Source organism: Dermacentor andersoni, chromosome 3 (genome assembly GCF_023375885.2).
Source record: "Dermacentor andersoni chromosome 3, qqDerAnde1_hic_scaffold, whole genome shotgun sequence".
Classification (NCBI taxonomy): domain Eukaryota; kingdom Metazoa; phylum Arthropoda; class Arachnida; order Ixodida; family Ixodidae; genus Dermacentor; species Dermacentor andersoni.
The window spans coordinates 75,812,102-75,832,494 of record NC_092816.1 but is presented as its reverse complement, the minus strand read 5'-3'; the positions used below and the strand labels follow the sequence as shown (position 1 = coordinate 75,832,494).

General features: G+C 42.3%; 1 protein-coding gene across 1 annotated transcript in view; it reads right to left on the bottom strand.

Moving 5' to 3' along the window:
• LOC126544939 (uncharacterized) overlaps positions 1 to 20,393 on the bottom strand; it is a 43,134-nt gene that overhangs the window by 21,702 nt on the left and 1,039 nt on the right. The window contains exons 2-11 of the mRNA XM_050192497.3: positions 19,724 to 19,929; positions 18,285 to 18,362; positions 14,839 to 14,959; positions 10,670 to 10,734; positions 9,340 to 9,417; positions 4,440 to 4,563; positions 3,536 to 3,600; positions 2,436 to 2,513; positions 2,021 to 2,132; positions 1,383 to 1,447 (exon numbers count right to left, since the gene is read on the bottom strand). Of these exons, the coding sequence (XP_050048454.2) occupies positions 1,383 to 1,447; positions 2,021 to 2,132; positions 2,436 to 2,513; positions 3,536 to 3,600; positions 4,440 to 4,563; positions 9,340 to 9,417; positions 10,670 to 10,734; positions 14,839 to 14,959; positions 18,285 to 18,362; positions 19,724 to 19,929 (992 nt within the window). The remainder of the gene's footprint in view (positions 1 to 1,382; positions 1,448 to 2,020; positions 2,133 to 2,435; positions 2,514 to 3,535; positions 3,601 to 4,439; positions 4,564 to 9,339; positions 9,418 to 10,669; positions 10,735 to 14,838; positions 14,960 to 18,284; positions 18,363 to 19,723; positions 19,930 to 20,393) is intronic.

Genomic DNA, 20,393 nt, shown 5'->3' with positions numbered 1-20,393 from the left:
AAGCGCTTGTAAATATCCTATTTCACATAGGCTTTAAACTTGTAGATTAAATGTGCCCGCTTTAGATGCTCTAACGGAAGCAGTTCACAACTGCTATATATTTTCTTGGGTGTGTTAGGATATTGTAATCTCCGGGCATCAGATTTGTGAACATATCAATATTTGGCAATTTATTTTTAAAGAAACATGCGCTAAATCCAAATTCTGCTTTGTTTCAGCCGGTAGAATGCAGATTTCTCTCTCAAACGAACCAAACTTTATTCACATCGTGTTTGGGAGTTGTCTAACGAGAGAACTTTTTTGGTTTAATGTATTTGTTTACAGAAATTGGAGCAGGCCCAGAGCTATAACTTCTGTTAAAGCGAACCTTTCCTTGCCTTTTAATGCGATCTTACCAAGTAGGACACAACTTAGAGAGCTGTGTATGTGCAACTTGGCACGCACCGCCGCGATGCGATCGGGTGCGTTATGGGCGTTACGTTCGCATAATGTTGACTAAACATATGAGTAATCATCAAAGAAAGTTTTGCTTAACTTCGATTCTCAAATGAGCGTAGTATCCGCGAAATTTTGCACTTGTGGAAGCCTCGGAATGCTACTGTTCTAACAGACAAAAAAAAATAGAAATTGGACTTCATCGTAAGAGGCAACTATTTGTTTATGTATACAATCCGTTTTATTCGTATCCTGTGCGATCACTTTCTTGGACGCCGTGTACTTTATGCCTATGAGCGTGTACTAGCCATGTCTAATAATTGACCTCTAAAATAAGGCGGAAGTACCGTGATTACTTATTCTTGTAATACCTAATTCACGATCACTTCTCCTGTCCGCGGTTATTGCCACCTGTAACGTTCTGCGCGCCTCGCCCTAACTTAAGTAATCCTAGCATTTTCTGCGTGAATTCCTCTTGCACCTCTAACGTTATAACACGTCTTGTAAGGCAACAAAGTATCTTGAGTCAGGAACTTGATATATTCATCCCTATCATTTGCTCAATATCTGACTTTCCTCTTTAATTAATTGAATTTTTTCCCCATTTGTACCACTGTTGTTTGAGATAATCTGCTTTCTTTTTCGGTTTCATGTTCTTCGTGCAACACAGGTGCACCAATATTAAGGCGTAAAGCTGTTCTTGGGCACTCTCAGAAAATAAATGAATGAAATGGAATGAAAGGCAAATAGGGTCTCCTGTGAGTGACAAAGCACCATCTCCATATCGACGAAGCATATTCGTTTGAGAATTGATATAAGGCGCGACCATGTACTGAAAAGCCATTGAACAATTACGTACAACCAGAAAATGCCGAGCGGACAGACAAAGAACGCTCACGAAGATCAGGACAACCAACACATTTGACTAGAGAACCTGCGCTACTTACGCGTTGATTCGTCTTCCAAGCCTTGCAATCTGGATTAGTGTCACGTGGTGGCGCAGGTTTTCCAGCTAAATGAAAAAAATTACGGGTGTAGTGATTACACGCCGCAACAAATCTTTAGCTATTTCAGATAAGGCGACGGGGGATGATAGAATGATTCCTTTTCTCCGTGCTTCGCATGAAAACAAAGCATAACTAGGGAACATGCAAAAAGAGTTTCCTGACATCATTGCATGAGTATGTTATTCTGCTGTCAATATCATTAGATTCAATGATTACCAACCGTATTTCTTCGTATCGCCATCGCCAAAGTGTTTGTTAGTTCAGAGGGCACAAGTTTCTCCAATTAAATCTTCCGAGTTTATTTCATTTCTGCCTGCCCGCCCGCAGAACGTCTCCATGATGATGTCATTGCTTATTGTATTGATTGCTACCGACTACAACTTCCATTTAGAATGTGGTGTTCAATCTGTATCTATGGTATTTAACTTCTGAGTGTTTCTTGACCTATCGTCTACAATACATATCTTTCATATCATGCGAGACGCCCAAGATTACCCGCGTGAGCTTGTAGCACGTCGCGTTGATATATCAGTGAGTATTTGCTACTGAAAAAAAGGAAGCTCGTGAATTAATCTTACGAGGTGTCTTGTTCTGGGAAACACATCTTCCGCCTTTGCAGAATCCCATGTCTACGGTACCCTGAACTCCCGTCACTTGATTTCTTGTGGCTGATTGAGACGCTCCTCGAAGCTGAAATATCAAACACAAAAATTTTATGAAATCAAATATTGATAGGCCCCACAGCTATAATCTTCAGAATAATGTTGAAATTGAGAATGTACAAAGCAACTTCGCCGGTTCGGAACTATTTGAGAAGCCAAGTTTTCTGTTTAATTTTCCGCTTATACTGCTTCTGCTAGAAACTGTATAACGATTACAGCGTAACAGTTGGGAAACGGAATGTGCATTAGACCAACATACAAACAATTTTAGAAAAGTCATCGCTGCGAGGTGTACGTGTGTGTAGAAAACTGTTCACTGGGACATACTTACTATACAGGATTCTTTATTGTCCAATGATATTTCTTCATCTCCTTCGCAAGCAAATGTACAGTTGTGGTAAAGATAATTCTGAAAAATGAAACGTGAGAAGACTGTTGTTGACATGAAACATGTCGTGCAATGAATAAAATTAATTTTTGCAGCATTTTTATCGAACCTACAGGATAAAATATTATATACATTTCAGGCAAAATTGAATACTTGGATCTATATTATCTTCCTAAAACGGTGATCGAGGTCACAGCTCGTTCACCTAATGCCGGTGAAAAAATTTATATGCTACATTATGGGGAAACCGGTATTTGTCTGTTCTGTTAGCGCTAACGCTACGTTACTTCCTAAATAAACAGCTCGCTGTTCAATTGAAGATGCGAATTTTCACTTATCCGTAACACGCAGAGAGTATGAGAGAGGAGACAAGCCACAATCTCGGCAATTCAGGTTACTCTCCTAAAATTGCGCGATAGCAAGCGCGAAGCCAGGCACTGAAGTGTCCGACAGCCATCGCCCAAGTGTCTACCACCAGAGAAGGAGGATAGGCAGGGAGCTCAAGGGGACGCGCGCCCGGTTTGCTATCCTATGCAAATCGGAAACAAAAAGAACAAGGCCGTATCAGTAGACACAAACATCGGGCTTACCATCATGCCTACAAGAGTTGACGTAGACCAAAATAAAGAAAAAAATAATTTTCGAATTCCGAATTTATTTTGACCACCTGAGGTTCTTTAGCCTGCACCGTAAAGCTAACCGCAGGAACGTTTTTGCATTTCGCTTCCATCTAAATGCGGCCGCCACGGCTGGGATGGAAGAAGCCCCATCCTCAAGCTCAACCGCGTGAAGCCGTGGCCACTGGGCTAAAAAAAATGGCGAACTCCAATGAGACAAGTCGATGTCATAAATGGTAGTAATTAATCACTGCGTATAGCTTTGCGGGCTTGTGACACGTGGGTTCATCGTCCAAAAAAAGTTTGTCTTGGAAGATCGCCTACAATCTGGCCGGTCTAACACTATCCGAAGAATGTCCCGTTCGACCTCATGACGTACACAAAAGGACAGTGAATTTACTTGAGGACATAATCTGCGGTACATACGGCCAGCTTGATCTTCGTAGCAGCACAATCCGGGTTGGTGTCAGTTGGCGGCGTTGGTTGCCCAGCTACACGAAATTTGAGAAGTGTGATTACAAACTCTTCCTAAAGAGTGTCTGCGTTGAAAAACTGTCACTTGAGATGTGTGATGTCGGGCGAATTGTGCTTTCAATGAGAGAGTCAAGTATAAGAAAAAAACATTAATGAAGACGGGACAGCAAGTTCGCTGATGTGTCATCACATGCATAAAAGCGCCTGATTTGACTGAGCCATTTGTTTCTCTCCAAGATAAATGGGAGAGATGAAAATAGTGTTAAAAAGAGTTTAAGCTCAGAACCACGCGAAAATTTTACGATAATGTGATTTTTGCTTCTACCTTCAAGTTCGATAGCGCCTAGCTACAAGATATACACGAAAGGAAAGGGAAGCAAGTCAGTGCTCGTCCTTTTTTTGTTTTTTTCTTGTGTGGGTGAGCGCCGCGTTGTTTTACGGTGTCGTAACTGCCGATGCAACGACAGGGGTGAGCCAACTTTTCATTTCCTTCGGGTCATATTGATTCATGTCGTATAAGCTTCCTAAGGAACACGGTGGCTATGACAGGGCCAGGGGGCGGAGGGCAAAAACTGTGATAAAAAAATGTAGTTGGGGATGTCATGTCTGATGACTATATACCAGAATGAGTTGGCATTTATGTGATACGAAGTAGAACGCCTTAACATGTATGCAACTATGGTTATACATGTCATTCTTCCCCTTATTGCTTCTGATCCTGAGCCGTCAGCTTGACGCGTACGACGATAGAAGTGGTGCCTGAACGGGATCTTTTTCGCAATGCATATCGAGTAATTATGGGTTACCCTTTCGTCAAAGACTGAAAGTGCACTTTACAGCAAGGCAAGGAACTTACGCTTTTTCGTTGGAATCAAGGTCTCCTTGAGCACGCATTTTCCGTCTACGCAAACTCCCGTAACGAAAGCAGCCACACTGCCCTCTACTGAAGATGTTCCGCCAGATGAAGTTTGCCCGGGAAGCTGAAATATTGAAAGGTATTAATGAAGTCGGAAGCTATATGTTCTAGGCAGCAGCATCCGCAAGTACTGCGCTGCTTTGTAGACGCTTAAAGATATGTTGAAGGTCTGGAATTCTCTCTATGTGCGAGGACTCCAAGAACTGATGCCTCAATTCTTCAACTGGGAGACCTGCATGCTAGTACAGTATATATACAAATTAAACCAGCACTCACCCTAGGGAGAGCCTGTGCGTAGCAATGCAGAACATCGAGTGACGTTCATTTACTTTACCATCCATATTTTAGTTAAATCAACACTTGTGCGCCACTTATACAACCGCGCTGCAAGTTCAGCGAGTTGAAACAGTTTCTATGAAGTTGCGTGAGGCGCTAATATGAAGAGCTATACCAGTGTTCTGAGCATGATTCCTCTTATGGGACATTCTAATCTAAGAAGTTTAATTTATCCGGAAACTGCTTTTTTCGTGCCAATGGATGCGCGCACATTTTTTGTCAATTATTTCCTCGAACGGTAGCTCGAATGCCGCGCGCATTCAATATACATAGCATATGTGTATGGTTTCATCATTCATGCTTCCGTTAACGTCTCTTTTCATGCCCGCCGCTTCACTAAAATCATGGAACCTATCAATGCACAGCACTGCCACATGTATGACTACCGGTGAGACGTGTGGACGCTGTTTACATGATAATTTCCTTGTTTCCTTCGCGTTGAATTAGCTTACGTTTGTTCCTTATAGGCGTTAAAAAAGGCTCCTATTTCTTAGAAGAATTTCTCGACAATAAATTAGAGAAAAGGAAAGCGCAAAAGAAAAGGAGTTTGACCACTTGTAAGTTTCTGTTTGGCTACAGTGCTGGAGGGGGTGTAAATGGGAAAATGAATGAAGAAGGCCGCATAATAAATAAATAAATAAATAAATAAATAAATAAATAAATAAATAAATAAATAAATAAATTAATTAATTAATTACTTAATTAATTAAAATAGAATCTACTATGAGCCTTGATTAAGCACGATGGATAGAGAAAACCACAATTTCTCGGTCTTCAAATAAGATACCGCGTCATGTATGTTCTAGGGTTATCTCCTTCGACAGAAGTCAGTCGTCGAATTTTTGGGCGTGAAGACAATAAACGCATAAACTAAGTAAATTTTCGCGCAACCTTAGAGAATATACCGTTCCGACTAGCAGCAGCGGTGGGCAAAAAAATAAAAAGAAAGGAATAGGAAGGTAGGAGTAAGCAGGCTTCACTGAATAACAAAATGGTTTCATTGCGGATATGATGCTGTCACTGTGTTTGCTTTTGTAGGAAACAACTTCACATCCTCGACATGATTGCCTTGAGCTGTACTCAGTGGCCCTCAGCTCCTCAACGAGCCTATATAGACCAAATGAACTAAAAAGTAGCATGCCGACTGCATTTAATTACGATTAAGAATACACGTTCCTCGAATCTCGCTTAGTTCACTTGACTTTTTGAACTTTCTGCTTGGGATGAGGGGTCCCACAACGTGATAGTAATGGCAGGATTGTAATAAAAGGGCCCATTAAGACCATGGTAACGAATAAGGACACAACAGAGAAGGCCCCGTACGTGTCCTATCAACCTTAGTGTTTGTCCTTGTCCAAACGGACTCTTTTATGGCTCTTGGTCGCCAAATGTTGCAGGGAAAGCGTTTGGTAACCAATAGACCTTTCCACAAATTGCAGCGCCGCGCCATCCCCTAGCGGTTCCGCGCAAAGCATGATGGGAGAACGGAGCGATCGTCTCCCCCTTTTTCTATGCTCGCCTGCCGGCTGCTGTCAGGTGTTGCGTTGTTCTGCCGCAGTTTTCTGGCCTTGTGCGTCTTCTCGTGCGTGTTGTTGGTGTTTCTTAGTAATATCTAGCAGTGGACTGTAGTGGTGGTTAGCTGTTAATCTTTCTGCAGTTTTGTGGTGCTTTTTAGACGTTCGACATGTCCGCAAAGGAGAATCGCGGTGGCGGTCAAACATGTTGCGTGCCCGGCTGTAGCAACAACACAAGAAAGGACAAAAACATATCATTCCACGGATTCCCCAAGGACAACAAGCTGAAGCAAGAATGGGTGCGCAGGATAAATCGGCAATCAGTGATGATCTAAATGAAATTGGTGTTAGCCTAAATGTGCCACCCATGCTGAATGGAAAGCAGCAGTTTTCAGTCGCTGAAGAGACCAAAACAAGGGAGATTGCCAATCTGAGAGTACACGTTGAACGCATCATCAGAGAAGTGAAGAAGTTTCGCATACTGAAGAGCATTTTCCCCAATGTTATGGCTCATAAACTGAACAAATTGTGGAAGATTTGCTGTTATCTAAACAATTTTACCAATGAGCCCTTACTTAATAGAGAATAGAGTACTGCAGCTACCTAAGAAAATAATGCAAGTTTTCCTCTGCAGTATTTAACAATCGCAGTTTTCAGTATATGTCCAGTGCTTGTAGTGCATTTGATGAAAACTACTGTCGACAACCGATAATTTGCATTGACATAGACCAAATTTCATATGTGGAGTTTAACTTAAGGGGGTCTTCATAATATCATTGACAGGACCAAAGTTGAGTTTATAAAGTATGTTGAAAATAGTGATTGCTCACTACAATGCACAAATCATACGCTGTTCGCAAGCAATATGCGCATTTTCAGAATGAAATCTGTTTAAGGCTGTCCATCCCCACAATACTTCCTTCCGCCACATTTTTTTCGTCACTTCTTAGCCTCTTCATATTAATTTGTATCTTACTTTTGTTTGCACTGCACAGAAGCATAGCCAAACAAAGACACCCCTTTTTTTCCTTATCTGTTTGTTGCTTCAGTCAGTGAAACTTGACAGAACAGTATCACATCAGTATGAATGTCATCTATTTCAAGGCCTGAAGATGGCCAACTTGTATGTTGACAGAATGGTCATCAAAGCAGCAAAGGCTAACTGGTGATGCTGTTTCAAAAAAGCTCACGGGCATAGTCACTTAATAAGTTTGACCATCACTTGGTTTTCATGAGCACATAAACCAGCTGATTGTTGAGAATCGTACCAAGAGTGTGTACCAGAAGAGGATGCTAGCAAGCAGCAAATAAAAAAGTAGGCTCTGAAAGGCCTGTGATCCCAAAGCTGTCCATATCAGCTTATTATACTTCAATACTACATTTTTAAAAATCAAAAGTATTCAAATAAAGGCATGATATGTTACAGAAAATGTGTGTCAGTTTGCATGTTCTACTACATGGGAAATGAACAGGTACTGCAGTGCAGTATTCGTCAAAAACAAGCTTTACTTCTCAACACAACATTGAAAAGAGTAAGGAATGTGAACACTTAGTATGCCTGACGCATTGCATGAATACTGCTGATGTTTTGTAAAGTTTCACTCCTTTTACAGCTCTAAAATGACTAAACAACCAAACTGCCCCACAACCATCTCAATCTGCCCACTTTTATTGTGGAAGTGCTTTTGTGCTGTAATGAAACAACATGCACAAAATATTTAAAATGGAGCATATGTGGGTAGAAGGGAAGAACATTGCAATGAAATAATTGTTTACACTATGTATTGCAAATAAATAAGGAATCTGAGCACTGAACATAACTACATTGAGCACGCAATTTGATGAAAGTTGTAAGCTTATCACAGTTCTGTAATGATTAGCAAAAAGAAATTGAAGTTTTTGTCCGTCACTTAGTTTTGTACATTGTTACACAACGCATTTCTGTACTGCACTGAAAAAAACATACAATAAAAACAATATGGCACAAGTGGAGAACAATGCAATGAAAAAATTGCCAAAAGCAGACTGCAAATGAATGATACGTTCAGAAGTGTAAACACTACTGTATTACCTCTGTGGAAAAATTAAAAACAAAATGCACACACAACTCTTGTTTGTCTTATTCCAACTGCAAAAATACTGCCTCTTGGCTGTTTACATGGTTTAATCAGAAGCATTGAGATCTAGAGGCCTTTTAACAAAAACTGCTCACCGCCATAGCAAACAGTCATTGTGCACATGCATTAGGGAAGCAGTGTGACTTCCATGTGTTAAAAAGTCTGCTGTGCGATATGAGCGCGTGTTAAAGAAACCATAGTTTGTCTGAATTAATCAGAAAGCCTTTCCGGTGGCCGGGCGCAGTCGGAGAGGAGGACGGAAAGACGCGAGCGCGGCGCGGCGGCGCTCCGTTTTCCCAGAGTGCTTTGCGCGGCCGCTTGGGGGCGCGGCGGAATTTGTGAAAAGGTCCATAGAAAATAAACTTCAGATTAAATTATTCTATTTTACATAGAAACACCCATGGGCTTACATTCTGAACAGGTCAAATTAAACACAAATTTTTACTTTTGTATGTGACGCTCATCTGTCAACGAATTTGTAATTGTGTACCATGTCTTTTAAGTACGGAAGTTTCTGCCATAGTTTCTTAATTGACTAAAAAAACACATCAGTACCAAATGTCTGCCTTAAAAATTCACCCCAGTTTTCAGCCTCAAATTTAAAGTACGAACATAACGCCAAACGGTGCGACGAGATATAACCAGCCGGGAGTAACAGTGTAATGGGCAGGGGCCGTATTTTCCAAAGGATGTTTTGTGCTAATATGTTCATCAGTTATTATACTTCCCTTTGACTAGCCGACCCAAGTAATAGCATGGTAAAGGGTTTTCCAAGTCAATCAGGAAGGACAAGTTATTGAAAATAAACAGAATTGGAACAATATGCGGGCCCAAGTTACAAGCAATTAAAACGTTTATTGGATGCGTACTTACTATGCACAGTTCTCGATTGTACATGGTGAATAGTTCATCTCCTTCACAAATAAACGAGCACTTTTCAAAAACGTAATCCTGAAAAATGAAAAAGAAATCGGTACATTCATTCAAGGTGCGACGAGACGAATATAATATAAGATGTGTTTCTTTTTTTTTTCGAACGTATTGATTTTTGTTTAAAATCGCGAGGGGTATATGGAACCGCTTGGTCTTTTCACTTATAACCTGCGTTAACTGACGCATATTACTAACAAGTGAAATCACAATGTCAGGGTAGCTAATTAAGATTCACTGTACAGATTTTAAATATTCACTTGATAAGAGACATTGAAGTAGCGCAGTTGAAAACAACCTTTAGTGAAATGACGTCTGCATGGCAGTAATCCTGTTCACCCCTATTATCTACAAACACATTGGTGTTCAGTTTAACACCTTCCTATATGCCATCTCAAGCAATTTGAGACAATCTTAACGGGAACGATAATGCGTTTTTTAGCAGATTTAGATGACTGATATTTCGAAAGTACCGCAGATTGGGATATACTTGTTGCGTCATGTTTTTATGGCGAATGGTAATGAGAATTAAAGAAACATGAGACAACGTGAAAGCACTAGCATTGTCTGCCTTGTGAGGTGTTTCTCCAATCCACGCAGCCATTCTCTCGAAGGTGGTTAAAATCTATAATCGCTTAGGTAGAAATGACTTCACCACTGTTAAGCATCCATTTCGCAGTTGCCACTTGTACTGTAAAGTGAATAACTATAGAAAGTTGATTAATTATCTTTGCAAGCTCTTATGTGACTATACATAAGTCCACATTGTGTGTTATTTTCTTGCGTCAACTTTTTGTCTCTCCATCCCTTCTACTGCTGTTCCTAGTTTTCCCTGTCCTCCCAGCGCTTAAATCTGATTACAATATTTTCTGCCTCCGATACACCCATCCGCTTTCTCGAGACTGAAGCCTATCATTGTCTTCCCTACGACGTTTACGCATTCTTGGCAGACCTAAGAAAGATGCGCTAGCTTAGGGGACCCGGAAAAATTGGCGATACTTTTGTTCACGTTAGATTAGCCCTGACCATCAAGAGAGAGAGAGAGAGAGAATGAAGAGGAAAGGCAGGGAGGTTAACCAGATATGAGTCTCCAGTTTGCTACCCTACACTGGGGATGGGGGATAGGGGTTAGAAAGATGACAGAGAGGAAAACGCTAAAAAAAATAAAAAACATGCACACATGGAGGCACTGACAATCAAAATGTTTACGCTCGTAGTTGTGTAGTCGTGTCCCCTAGTTCGAAAAAAGAGCGGCAATTTTGTGCCTACTTACGGTGGTATTTGGACGATGACAATCAGGGCTAATGTCGCTTGGCGGTCTTGGCTTTGGTGTCTCAGCTGAGGAAAAATAGCACGCGAATAAAATAGACGCGTTAGCATCCCTGTAACAACTTCAAAAGGCGATACCATGTGTTGGATGTGCGGGTCTTCGATCCTTACTTTCGCAATGCATGGGACAAGATGAAATATGAAGCAGAGTTAGGTAATGTACTCGGGCACATATTTGTGTAGATATTTGTTATATAGGAACCAATCCGCCACTGGTACCATGTACTTTTCTTTAATTCAAGAAACAAAAGCTCAAATCAGACTATCACAACCTAAAGTCGCGTTGAAACGCTTTGCACGAATGCTTTCTGTAGAGGTTCTGCGTGTACTTAGGAATTCTCTGGAATATTTGAGCGGCTTCAGAGACGCCTAAATTAGAAACGAGCCTTTCGCTATGTACATTTACGTTAAAGGTACCTATGGCAATCCTATAGTTGGGCACTTAAAATTCTTGCGAGGATGTAGTGACACAATTACATGTCGCAATTTTGTTAATGCAAATTCACAAATAAAAGTTCTTTTTTATTTTAAAGCCATTTCGGATTAATACTTCGTCGTTGTTTCAGAGATTCACGCATATTAACTACGTCAAAAAGGCTATAAGAACATGGAAGTGGGCGAGTAATTTATTAAATTGGTTACATTCCTGCTCATTGTCTTTCGGAGAGAGAGAGAAAGAGAAAGGCAAAGGAAAGACAGGGAGGTTAACCACAAATTATCTCCGGTTGGCTACCCTGTACTGGAGGAGGGGCAAAGGGATGCGATAGGTGAGAGAGAGAAAATGATAAAAAAGAAAAAAGAAAGGAAAGAAAACACACGCACATACACACGTACACACGAACTGTTTCTGGGGGCACTGTCACGCAGCCTTTAAGAGTATCTTCATCGTAAAGGTTCCGAGTTCTCTCGTGTGAAAATTTCTTTAAACAGAAAGCTTCCAAAAGGGTGTGGAATGAGAAAAATATCAAATGTTTTGCGCTCTAAGAAACTAATCCATATTTATAAAACTTCTAGAAAGGTGCAGATAAAAAAAAACAAGAAATGCTACGCTCTCTAAGCAATCACCCCACACTCATGACGTGAACGCAGCTGAAGAACGCACCCTAAGGATGCCAAGTGCCTCCTTTAGGCTGCGAAATAGTTAATCGTTTGGGACTTTCACTGACAGGTATGCAAGCACAGACAAACGTAATTGGATCGCGTGACCTGTAGCCCACGCGATCCCCGTGCCCTCTAGCAGCCTCGGAGGAAGCCAGAAATTGGATGACGCATAAACGAACTCCGGCGCTCATGAACAGTTGGCATCACTCGATCTGTTTCTTTACACGTATATCGAAGCGTCGTTCGCAGTGTGTTCCAATCACTTTTGTCTGCACCCAAACCTGAGAATAAAATTATCTGAGCCGTAGTTGCGTTAAGTACACGTTATGAGCCCATACACATTAAAAAAATTTCCCTGCGCAAACGCTCCACTCGAGTGTTTTTCATTAATTCTGTAAAGCCTCAACACAGTTACACATCGGGGAAAGAAAATTAGAACTTGTTCCCTTGGATATCTTGCTACGTAGATTACATTTGTACGAAACCCTAATGAAACTTTATTTGCGGTGAAGCTTAACTACTATTGCGATAGCAGTTATATGGATACTGCGAGTGCATTTCTGCCGTCGCCGTGAGGTTCCGTGTAAAGTCCAAGGGTGATAAAATCCTCGCCGCGCACCTTATGCTGTATGTGCGAGTGAAAGCGTGCGAAGATGAGTCGGCTATCGCGGCTCAATCTCGGGCCCGCAAGCGAGGAAAGCCTGGAGGAAGCGCCCTCTTCCGTCGTGCACAAGGCTCCATGAGGAAAGTAGGGAGGGGGGTGCGTGGCCGCCCGGGCCGCTGTCCCTAGAAAGCCGTCTGCGACGGCGACAGAGTCCGCCACGCGCCATGTTTTGGCGGCTTAGTTAGCCTTGATGCGAGACGCAGTACGAAGGTCAGCTCGCTTGCTGCTGCTGACGCGCTTCCCCGCTCCAGCGTTCCGACAGCCAGTTTCCGCGGTCATCGAGTGAGATGTATCCATTTTTGCTTGTGCGCGCGGGACACCATGCGTGTTAATTTAGTTACTACGCCTATGTTTGCAAGTTTCTACGGCCGAGAAAACTACTATCCGTATTTCCGATAGCTGTCTACTAATTTTCTCTGGTAATCGATGCTCCGCCTTTCGGGCGAGACTGCGACATTTTTTTATCATAAGTAAATAAGCAGTAATATGTTCGCTGAACTACATTAGCTGAACACTCGCTCCAGCGTATCAAAAACGCTTCAGCGTTCAGTTTCCCGAGCTGAAGTTACAATTTTCAGGTATCAAACGCCACATAAAATAATTGTTGCGTTGGGCATTACAGGCTTATGCATGGTGACGTTTCCTAATGTGAAGCTCTAGATATGCATGAGCTCGTCATTTATTTGCAGATGTGTAGGAATATCCAGGAGAAAATGTTTTTCGCGATTACATTTTGCTGTCTATCCTCATCCACACACCTCATAACGTTGTTTTTCATATGTTCTGATTTTTGTGCGAGCATGGTAGCAGTCTCAAAGAATTGAACGCTGTGGAATCCTCTGTGACTTTCCCCAGCTAAATTTCTATTCATCTCTGTCTCACCCTTGTCAAAAGCGCATCTGAATGGATATGGCAGCTGTTGTGGTCCTATATGAACACATATGTAAACCGTCGATGAAGAACGACAATGAATGTTCCTCGTGCACATGGAGCGCTCACACGAAGGTGACTCACAATGCGTCGCATGACTTGCTGTTCCGCAAAGTGTGAGCACAAAGCTTACGACTCATGTTATTTCCATCTCGATACCATCCACGAGTAATACATTTGGAAAGGATCAGTGTATAGAAGGTCTCGTGTTTATTACTGGGGTTCACCGTCTCCGATTGCCAACCGAAAATTTGTTTCCATTTAAGACGTATATTCTTCAAGACCAACTTTCACCGGCGCTCTATGTGAATTTTCTTTTCATTCTAACGCTTTTCTGCATCGACTTTATCAACTTTTCTTTTTCTTTCAACTACGAGTATACGGTTCACTATTTTTCTGACGCTGACATGAACTGCATAGTTTCACATGCTACTGTTGAAAAATATAGGGGCAACACAATTGTCAGCTTTCGAGGAGTAGTTTATAGTAAGGCTGCAATTCTACGGCGATGTGACTCACTCACTCACTCACTCACTCACTCACTCACTCACTCACTCACTCACTCACTCACTCACTCACTCACTCACTCACTCACTCACTCACTCACTCACTCACTCACTCACTCACTCACTCACTCACTCACTCACTCACTCACTCACTCCTTGCATGGGAACGCATGTAGGCTAACAGTGCCAGTGCGAGAGGCCAGGTGACAAATACACACTCTAAGATGTAACTCCCCAAGCGAACTACGGATAAAATGTTGCCTGTAGTTGCGGTGTTCCATAAATGTGGGTAGTTCTCTTTCTTACTATGTATCTCTGCTATCCATTCTCCCTGTAGTATTTCCTGCTCCGTGTAGCCATGCTTGTCAATATCTTCTTATTGTTTTGCTGTTATTTTTTGCAACTCGCTCTCTAAACTATAAACAGACTGATCGTCTATTTCGGATTTCTCCTTGGTGTCTCAGACTGCAACTTCGAATTCCTGCAGCTTTGTCATGAATATGTTTTAATTGTGGGGTTTTACGTGCAAAAACCACTTTCTGATTATGCGGCACGCCGTAGTGGGGAACTCCTGAAATTTGGACCACCTGGTGTTCTTTAATGTACACCTAAATCTAAGTACACGGGTGTTTTCGCATTTCGCCCCCACCGAAATGCGGACGCCGTGGCCGGGATTCGATCCCGCGAGCTCGCGCTCAGCAGCCCAACACCATAGCCACTGAGCAACCACGGTGGGTTGTCATGAATATGTGCACAATTCTTAAATTAGAGCCCATTTCTCTACTGGAACTGTCATGGGTATAGCTGCGGCTTCGTTTTAGGTCCTGTGCGACTCTTGACGACGAGTCTGACCTTATCTTGTCGGGTTCAGGTAAATTCTGCTTATTCTTCTTTGCAAAGAATTTCTCTTACGCATTGTTGGTGGGTTCACACTCTGTAGAAGGACGCATTTCCCGTCTTTACAGGTTCCCATGTCCCCGGTGATGGTTCTTATTCCTCCTCTTACTGGCATCTCTTCGAGTGGGTCTGCAACCTGAGACATCAAAACAAAAAAGCAAAAAAAAAGACAGGAAGAGCAGCTAGTTAGAAAGAATGGTGTGGACCGAGGTGGCGCAGATATCTTGTCTCTTAAATGATAACAAAAACACATTTAGCGGCGTTCTTCCGTGCGCCCCAATTATTCAAAGGGAAATTTCCTCAAATAAATACCGATAACAAGTTCTTGTGCATGTTCGAAAACATTGAGCTACGTTAGTTTTAAGCCTTTGAGGGTAGCTTTACGGGCTTCTTGGTATGGCATCTTGCACTTTGTCGTGGCGTAGGCAGAATGACCGGACACACAGAAAGAGATATCAGAGACATGTCACATATGTCACATCAGACAGCAGACAGATATGTGTATGCGTGTCTAGACATGCATACCTTTTTGTTAGGCTTCTAGCGCAGCTCATAACGAGAAAAAAGGAAGGTGGAAGGGGTACCTTCCTCTTTGCTCGTTCTGAGCTGCGCTACAAGCCTAAAAAAGTCATAACATACCAACTCGCTCATACTGCTACGCTTTTGACTTACACATGCAACCGTGGCCTTAGAAACAAGGGCAGAAACAGAGAAGGGTGGAGGGAGTGTCATGACTGACTTCGACAGCGCCTACGCGAGCCCACAGGACGTCTTCGCCAGTACATCTCATGAAATGCTGGTGGCTCAGCTGATATCGCCTAATCGACAAGCGGCCGAATATCGTCGAAAGCAATGCACGCGCCACAGGCGGCCGTCTGCACTATGTATACGAATGAACCGGTGCTGCCATTTCTCTTTAACTCCGCTGCTTAGTCGCATCGCCTGATGAAGCGTCAACGCATCACGTTGCGCGCATTTCTTTCCCCCACGAGTTATAAAGCCAGCGAAGTGAAAATTTCTGAGGATGTAAAAACTAATTCATATTTATGACATTATTGATGCCGCAGTCAAGAAAGTGAAAAGTCGCGAAAGGTTTGTAATGTTCAATCGAATATGATTTCCAATAAACTCTTCTTTTAATAGAAATGTTGGTTTAAAACACAAATGCCAACACCATCCGAGGGCGATCCGAGCATGATTCGAGCATGAATATGTGCAAGGCCCCGAACCGCGGCGGAAATATTGCAGTACACAAGCCCCTCGGCCATCATTGCACATTCCCTGTCAATAGAACATTTCTCGAGGTTCGTCACCCCATAAATTACGGCCGAAAATGTCTGCAATGGCGGCTCAGTGAGATGTCACATAACGTCAAAATGACGCTCAAGATAGGGCCCTTCCTTTGACGTTATTCATTTGATATTCCTTAAGCTAATCCACAAACTGGCATGGCGGCTATATTTTAACGTCAAAATTTATTCGCGTGATCGTAAATAAGTTGCAGTGTCCCCTATGCGATGGCGCCACCGAGGTATAGGCTACAGGAGTCGCGGATACAGCACATGCGTTAGTGCTTTTGGCGCGAAGCGGCTTCGTTGTTTTTAAGAAGTACGGGGCTTCTTGGAATACTATATTTCATAAAAAAACAAGAGGAAGTCGCTGGGCAGATCCCCAGTATACTCTTCCGGGAAAATAAAGCATTTTCTTGCGCGCGACCATATCCTCACGCATACCCTGTCTTCATAAACCAACTTTTTACAACGGTGACCTTTTCTAGGTGTTTATTGTAACCCAGGAACCCTTCTTTTCTTTTTTTCGGCGGAGGTAATTTTCTAAAGCAATCTTCACCAGCTTTCTTCATTGGTCGTATTTTTTTTTTGTTTCGCGTCGAGCCTATACGTTCTGCCCTTTGTTTCTTCTTCGGTAACTATCATGGCACATTCGACTGGTCGTTTTCGAGTGCTCCAGCGAAGCTTCGAAGGTTGTTTAAAAATGTAACTAAGCTTTGCTATGACTATAAGCGCGCTCTTATTTAGTGCTTACTAATCTGGAATAATGCTACCAATGTCATTTGTTTCTCTAATGCAACTCCATTACTGTTTTGCATGATGATTAGAGCGACTTGAAAGCGCTCTAAAAAGGCCAGTCGTAAATGTCATCTGTTTGACTGTACTTGTTGACGCTTAAACGTTCTGTATGACTGCAGATCCTACTCCTGGATAGTGCAGTGGATTCAATATCCAGAACAACACTGCTCTTGAGCAGCAGTCTAATACAGGCACAACGTGGCGCATTTCTTTCATTAGTGTGCAGTTTTAAAGCCAGGAGAAAACCAAGGGTGCTAGCGTTTAATGTCTCGCAATGTCTCTCACTATAATGAACACGTTAAAGGTGATCACACACACACAAAAAAATTATAATTTCCTCAGCACAAGATGCTTCGAAACGGAGCAACACGCGTACTTTCGCGTTGCTTGGGTGGTCGAGCAGTATCCCCCACGTGACTGGAGCGCCACCGCAAACCTGCCTTAATTTTGGGCTTCGCGCCAATAGGTGGTGCGTGAGCGCGCGCCTGATTTCACTACACCTATCTAGCTCATAGTATAAAAAATGTAGTATAATGCATTCAGTTATCAAATTCTTGAACAAATTTCATATGGCACTAATGTGAAAGAGGGCGCTAGTCACGCTGTCTTCTGATTACCTTTTAAATATTTCTTTTTTTTTCAGTACAAACAAGCTTTCTCGTCCTTTTCTATGATGTTTACTTTGGGACTTGACAAAGGGAAGTAAAAGAAATGAAATATTGCTTTGTTTTTCACTGATACAGATACCTTGTTTTTAAATAAACGCAAGGCCACAAGACTATGTGCAAGAACAGGTTAATAGAAAGAATTAAAACCATCACGCACACTATATAACAGAGTCACTGTTATTCTTGGTCTTAAAACATGGTATACCGAATTAGCCGTCTTGTGTCAACAACGAAAATGACAAGGCACAGAGTTGGAGACAGTAGCATACTTGTTAAATAAAAGATTCTTTTGGTTACACATTCCAGTAGCTCTCTTTACTTTTATACCAAGTAACGATTTGAAGGTATCATTTATCTTTGGAGCATGATTGAGGAAAATGCAGTAACTTGTTAAAATTCCCTTTTGTCTATTACACGCTCGAACAGTATTCAAGAATGTGAGGAGTAATAGATAAGAAAGCTTTGCTTTTTTTGTGCGTGTAAAACTTAGCTCCTTTGATACACTTCATGTTTCCTTCATTTTCAATGCATCTCGGTTAGTCAGGATGCGATTTTTTCTTGATTGTTAAGTGCAAAACATGTTTCTTCATCCCTTCTCAGCCTATGATGTTATGCCACTCAGGGGACGCTTGAGTTTTTTACAAACTATATCAAATTACACTGTGCTATACAGATACCAGTTGAGTTTCACTCCAACTATACTTACAAAGCACGATTGGCCGTCCCTCAAGACAAAGTCTTCATCTCCCTCACAGATGAAGGTACAGTTGTGGTAAAGATGTCCCTGTGAAATAAAACCACATCAGGAATCCCATTGAGGCTTGCGCAAAGGAAACACTTCCAGATTATTTAACACAACTGCCCTGCGAAGTCTTCTAGGATGACTTAGGAGTCGCAAGGTAGATATTGAGTGCGTAATTCAAGACTGAGTTGATGTGCTGAATTATGTAATTGAAATTGTGACTGGTTTAGAAAGAGTTAGTCATACTTTATAAGAGCCTATAGGCACAATCCCGAAGTTCGAAGCTGTGAACGCTATCGTGTGCTCTGTTTCCGCTTGATTATCGGCTCAGGCTCTATGATTTAGCCCCCCACAAAACAGCACATGCGTAGCTTGAGGGAAACTACCAACTTCTGTAAAAGCTAACGCAATATTTACTTTTATTTGTAGGGAAGAGAACGGCTCCCTCATAGGGCAGCCAGAGGTAGACATCACAAGAGCCGCGTTTCCAAGCTATAGCCAAGATTTCAATATCCCTGAGGTAAAGTTCATCGCTAGGAGCGCTATCTAGACGCCTGCTAATGAAATATTAACGATAAAGGAAAAAATACATAAGAACACCACATGTAAACGACCCAAATGTTGTACTATCTTGCCGCTGTGATTCTGAGCAGACGATGGACTTTAATTAGCGTGCAAGTTTGATGAAGATACAGTGGAACAGTGAAATATGAAAGTGTGTCCAGAATTTAAAATGTTTTACCAGGAAAGGCTGTCCTTACGCCTCCTTCATATAACTACATGCTCTCTTAGAAGAAAAAAGAACGAATTAAGAACGCGCTTGTTTATTCTAGTACAAAAAGAAAGAGCCTGAAATAAAATAAAGTACTGAAATCGTGGGTGAGTCGCTTCGTGCGTGAGCCGAGGAATGAGGCGCACGTGTAAATTCCAGGCTGCATGGCTCGCGCCATGATCAAACTTAATTTATTTCTCGATCTTTGAGCTTTCTTCCCTGCCGTACATGCAGACCACAAGTCGGCGTTAAACGATTATTTATTTTGCAGAATTGTTTATTTGGTACAACTCGCTCTATTTCTTCACGCACATAGCAATAGCAATAGTAATAGCATAGCAATAGCATAGCAATATATGCTGGGCGTGGCAACGGCGTCAGAAAAGAACTCCAACATTATTATACCAGAAATGTATACATTTCAAAGCTAATGCAAAAGTTACCAGCGCTTTGCCTGCTTATTTCTCATTGGCAGTACTTTAGCGCAGCTTTTGAAGATAATTTCAAATACATGTTTTGTCAAAATGGTCGTTAAGGTCATCTGGCCCCTGGCAATATAAAACTATGCGCGCTTTCTGAATAAACTATGCACGGCGCCGACGTAGAACGAAAAATCTCTCGCAATACTTACGGGCACCTTTTTCCTCAAAGCATCACAATCGGGGTTGTTGTCAATCGGGGGTCCCGGTGGGGCCTTGGTTGCCGTAGGTCCTGGGGTTACCTGAGGCACCTGAGGTACCTGAGGCACCTGAGGTACCTGGGGCACCTGGGGTACCTGGGGTACCTCGGTTACCTGGGGTCCAGGGGGTATCAGGGGTACCCGTGCCTTAGATTGCGCTGGGCAAATAGGAAATATGAAATAATCGGCCAAAGTTAGGTAGCAGTTTCTTACTTGATAGCAATTTTGTAACTCTAGTAGATGGTTTCGGAAAGTAAATCAGTGCCCCTCCTTCCCCAGCTTGCCCTCTCGAAATCAACAGTTTTAATGCGGAAGCATTACACGTCCCACGAGGTGGAAAATCCGGCGTTAGCGGGACTACGCCATGGTCCGAAAAGGACGACCCACAACCACTGGTGGCAGCCGAACCCACTATGTTTGGTGTTAATTAAGGCAAAGTTTACAAAGACACAGTTACTTAAGATATAGGTAATTAAGGCACTCCAACCAACGACCTTTAGTGTTCATTAAGTCCAAGTAAATTATGGCCCAGTTAATTGAGGCAGAGTTCATTAAGGCACTCCGACCCGCGACCTTTGGTGCGACCTGAACCCACTGCCTTGCATTGTGCGCACCTTGTGAC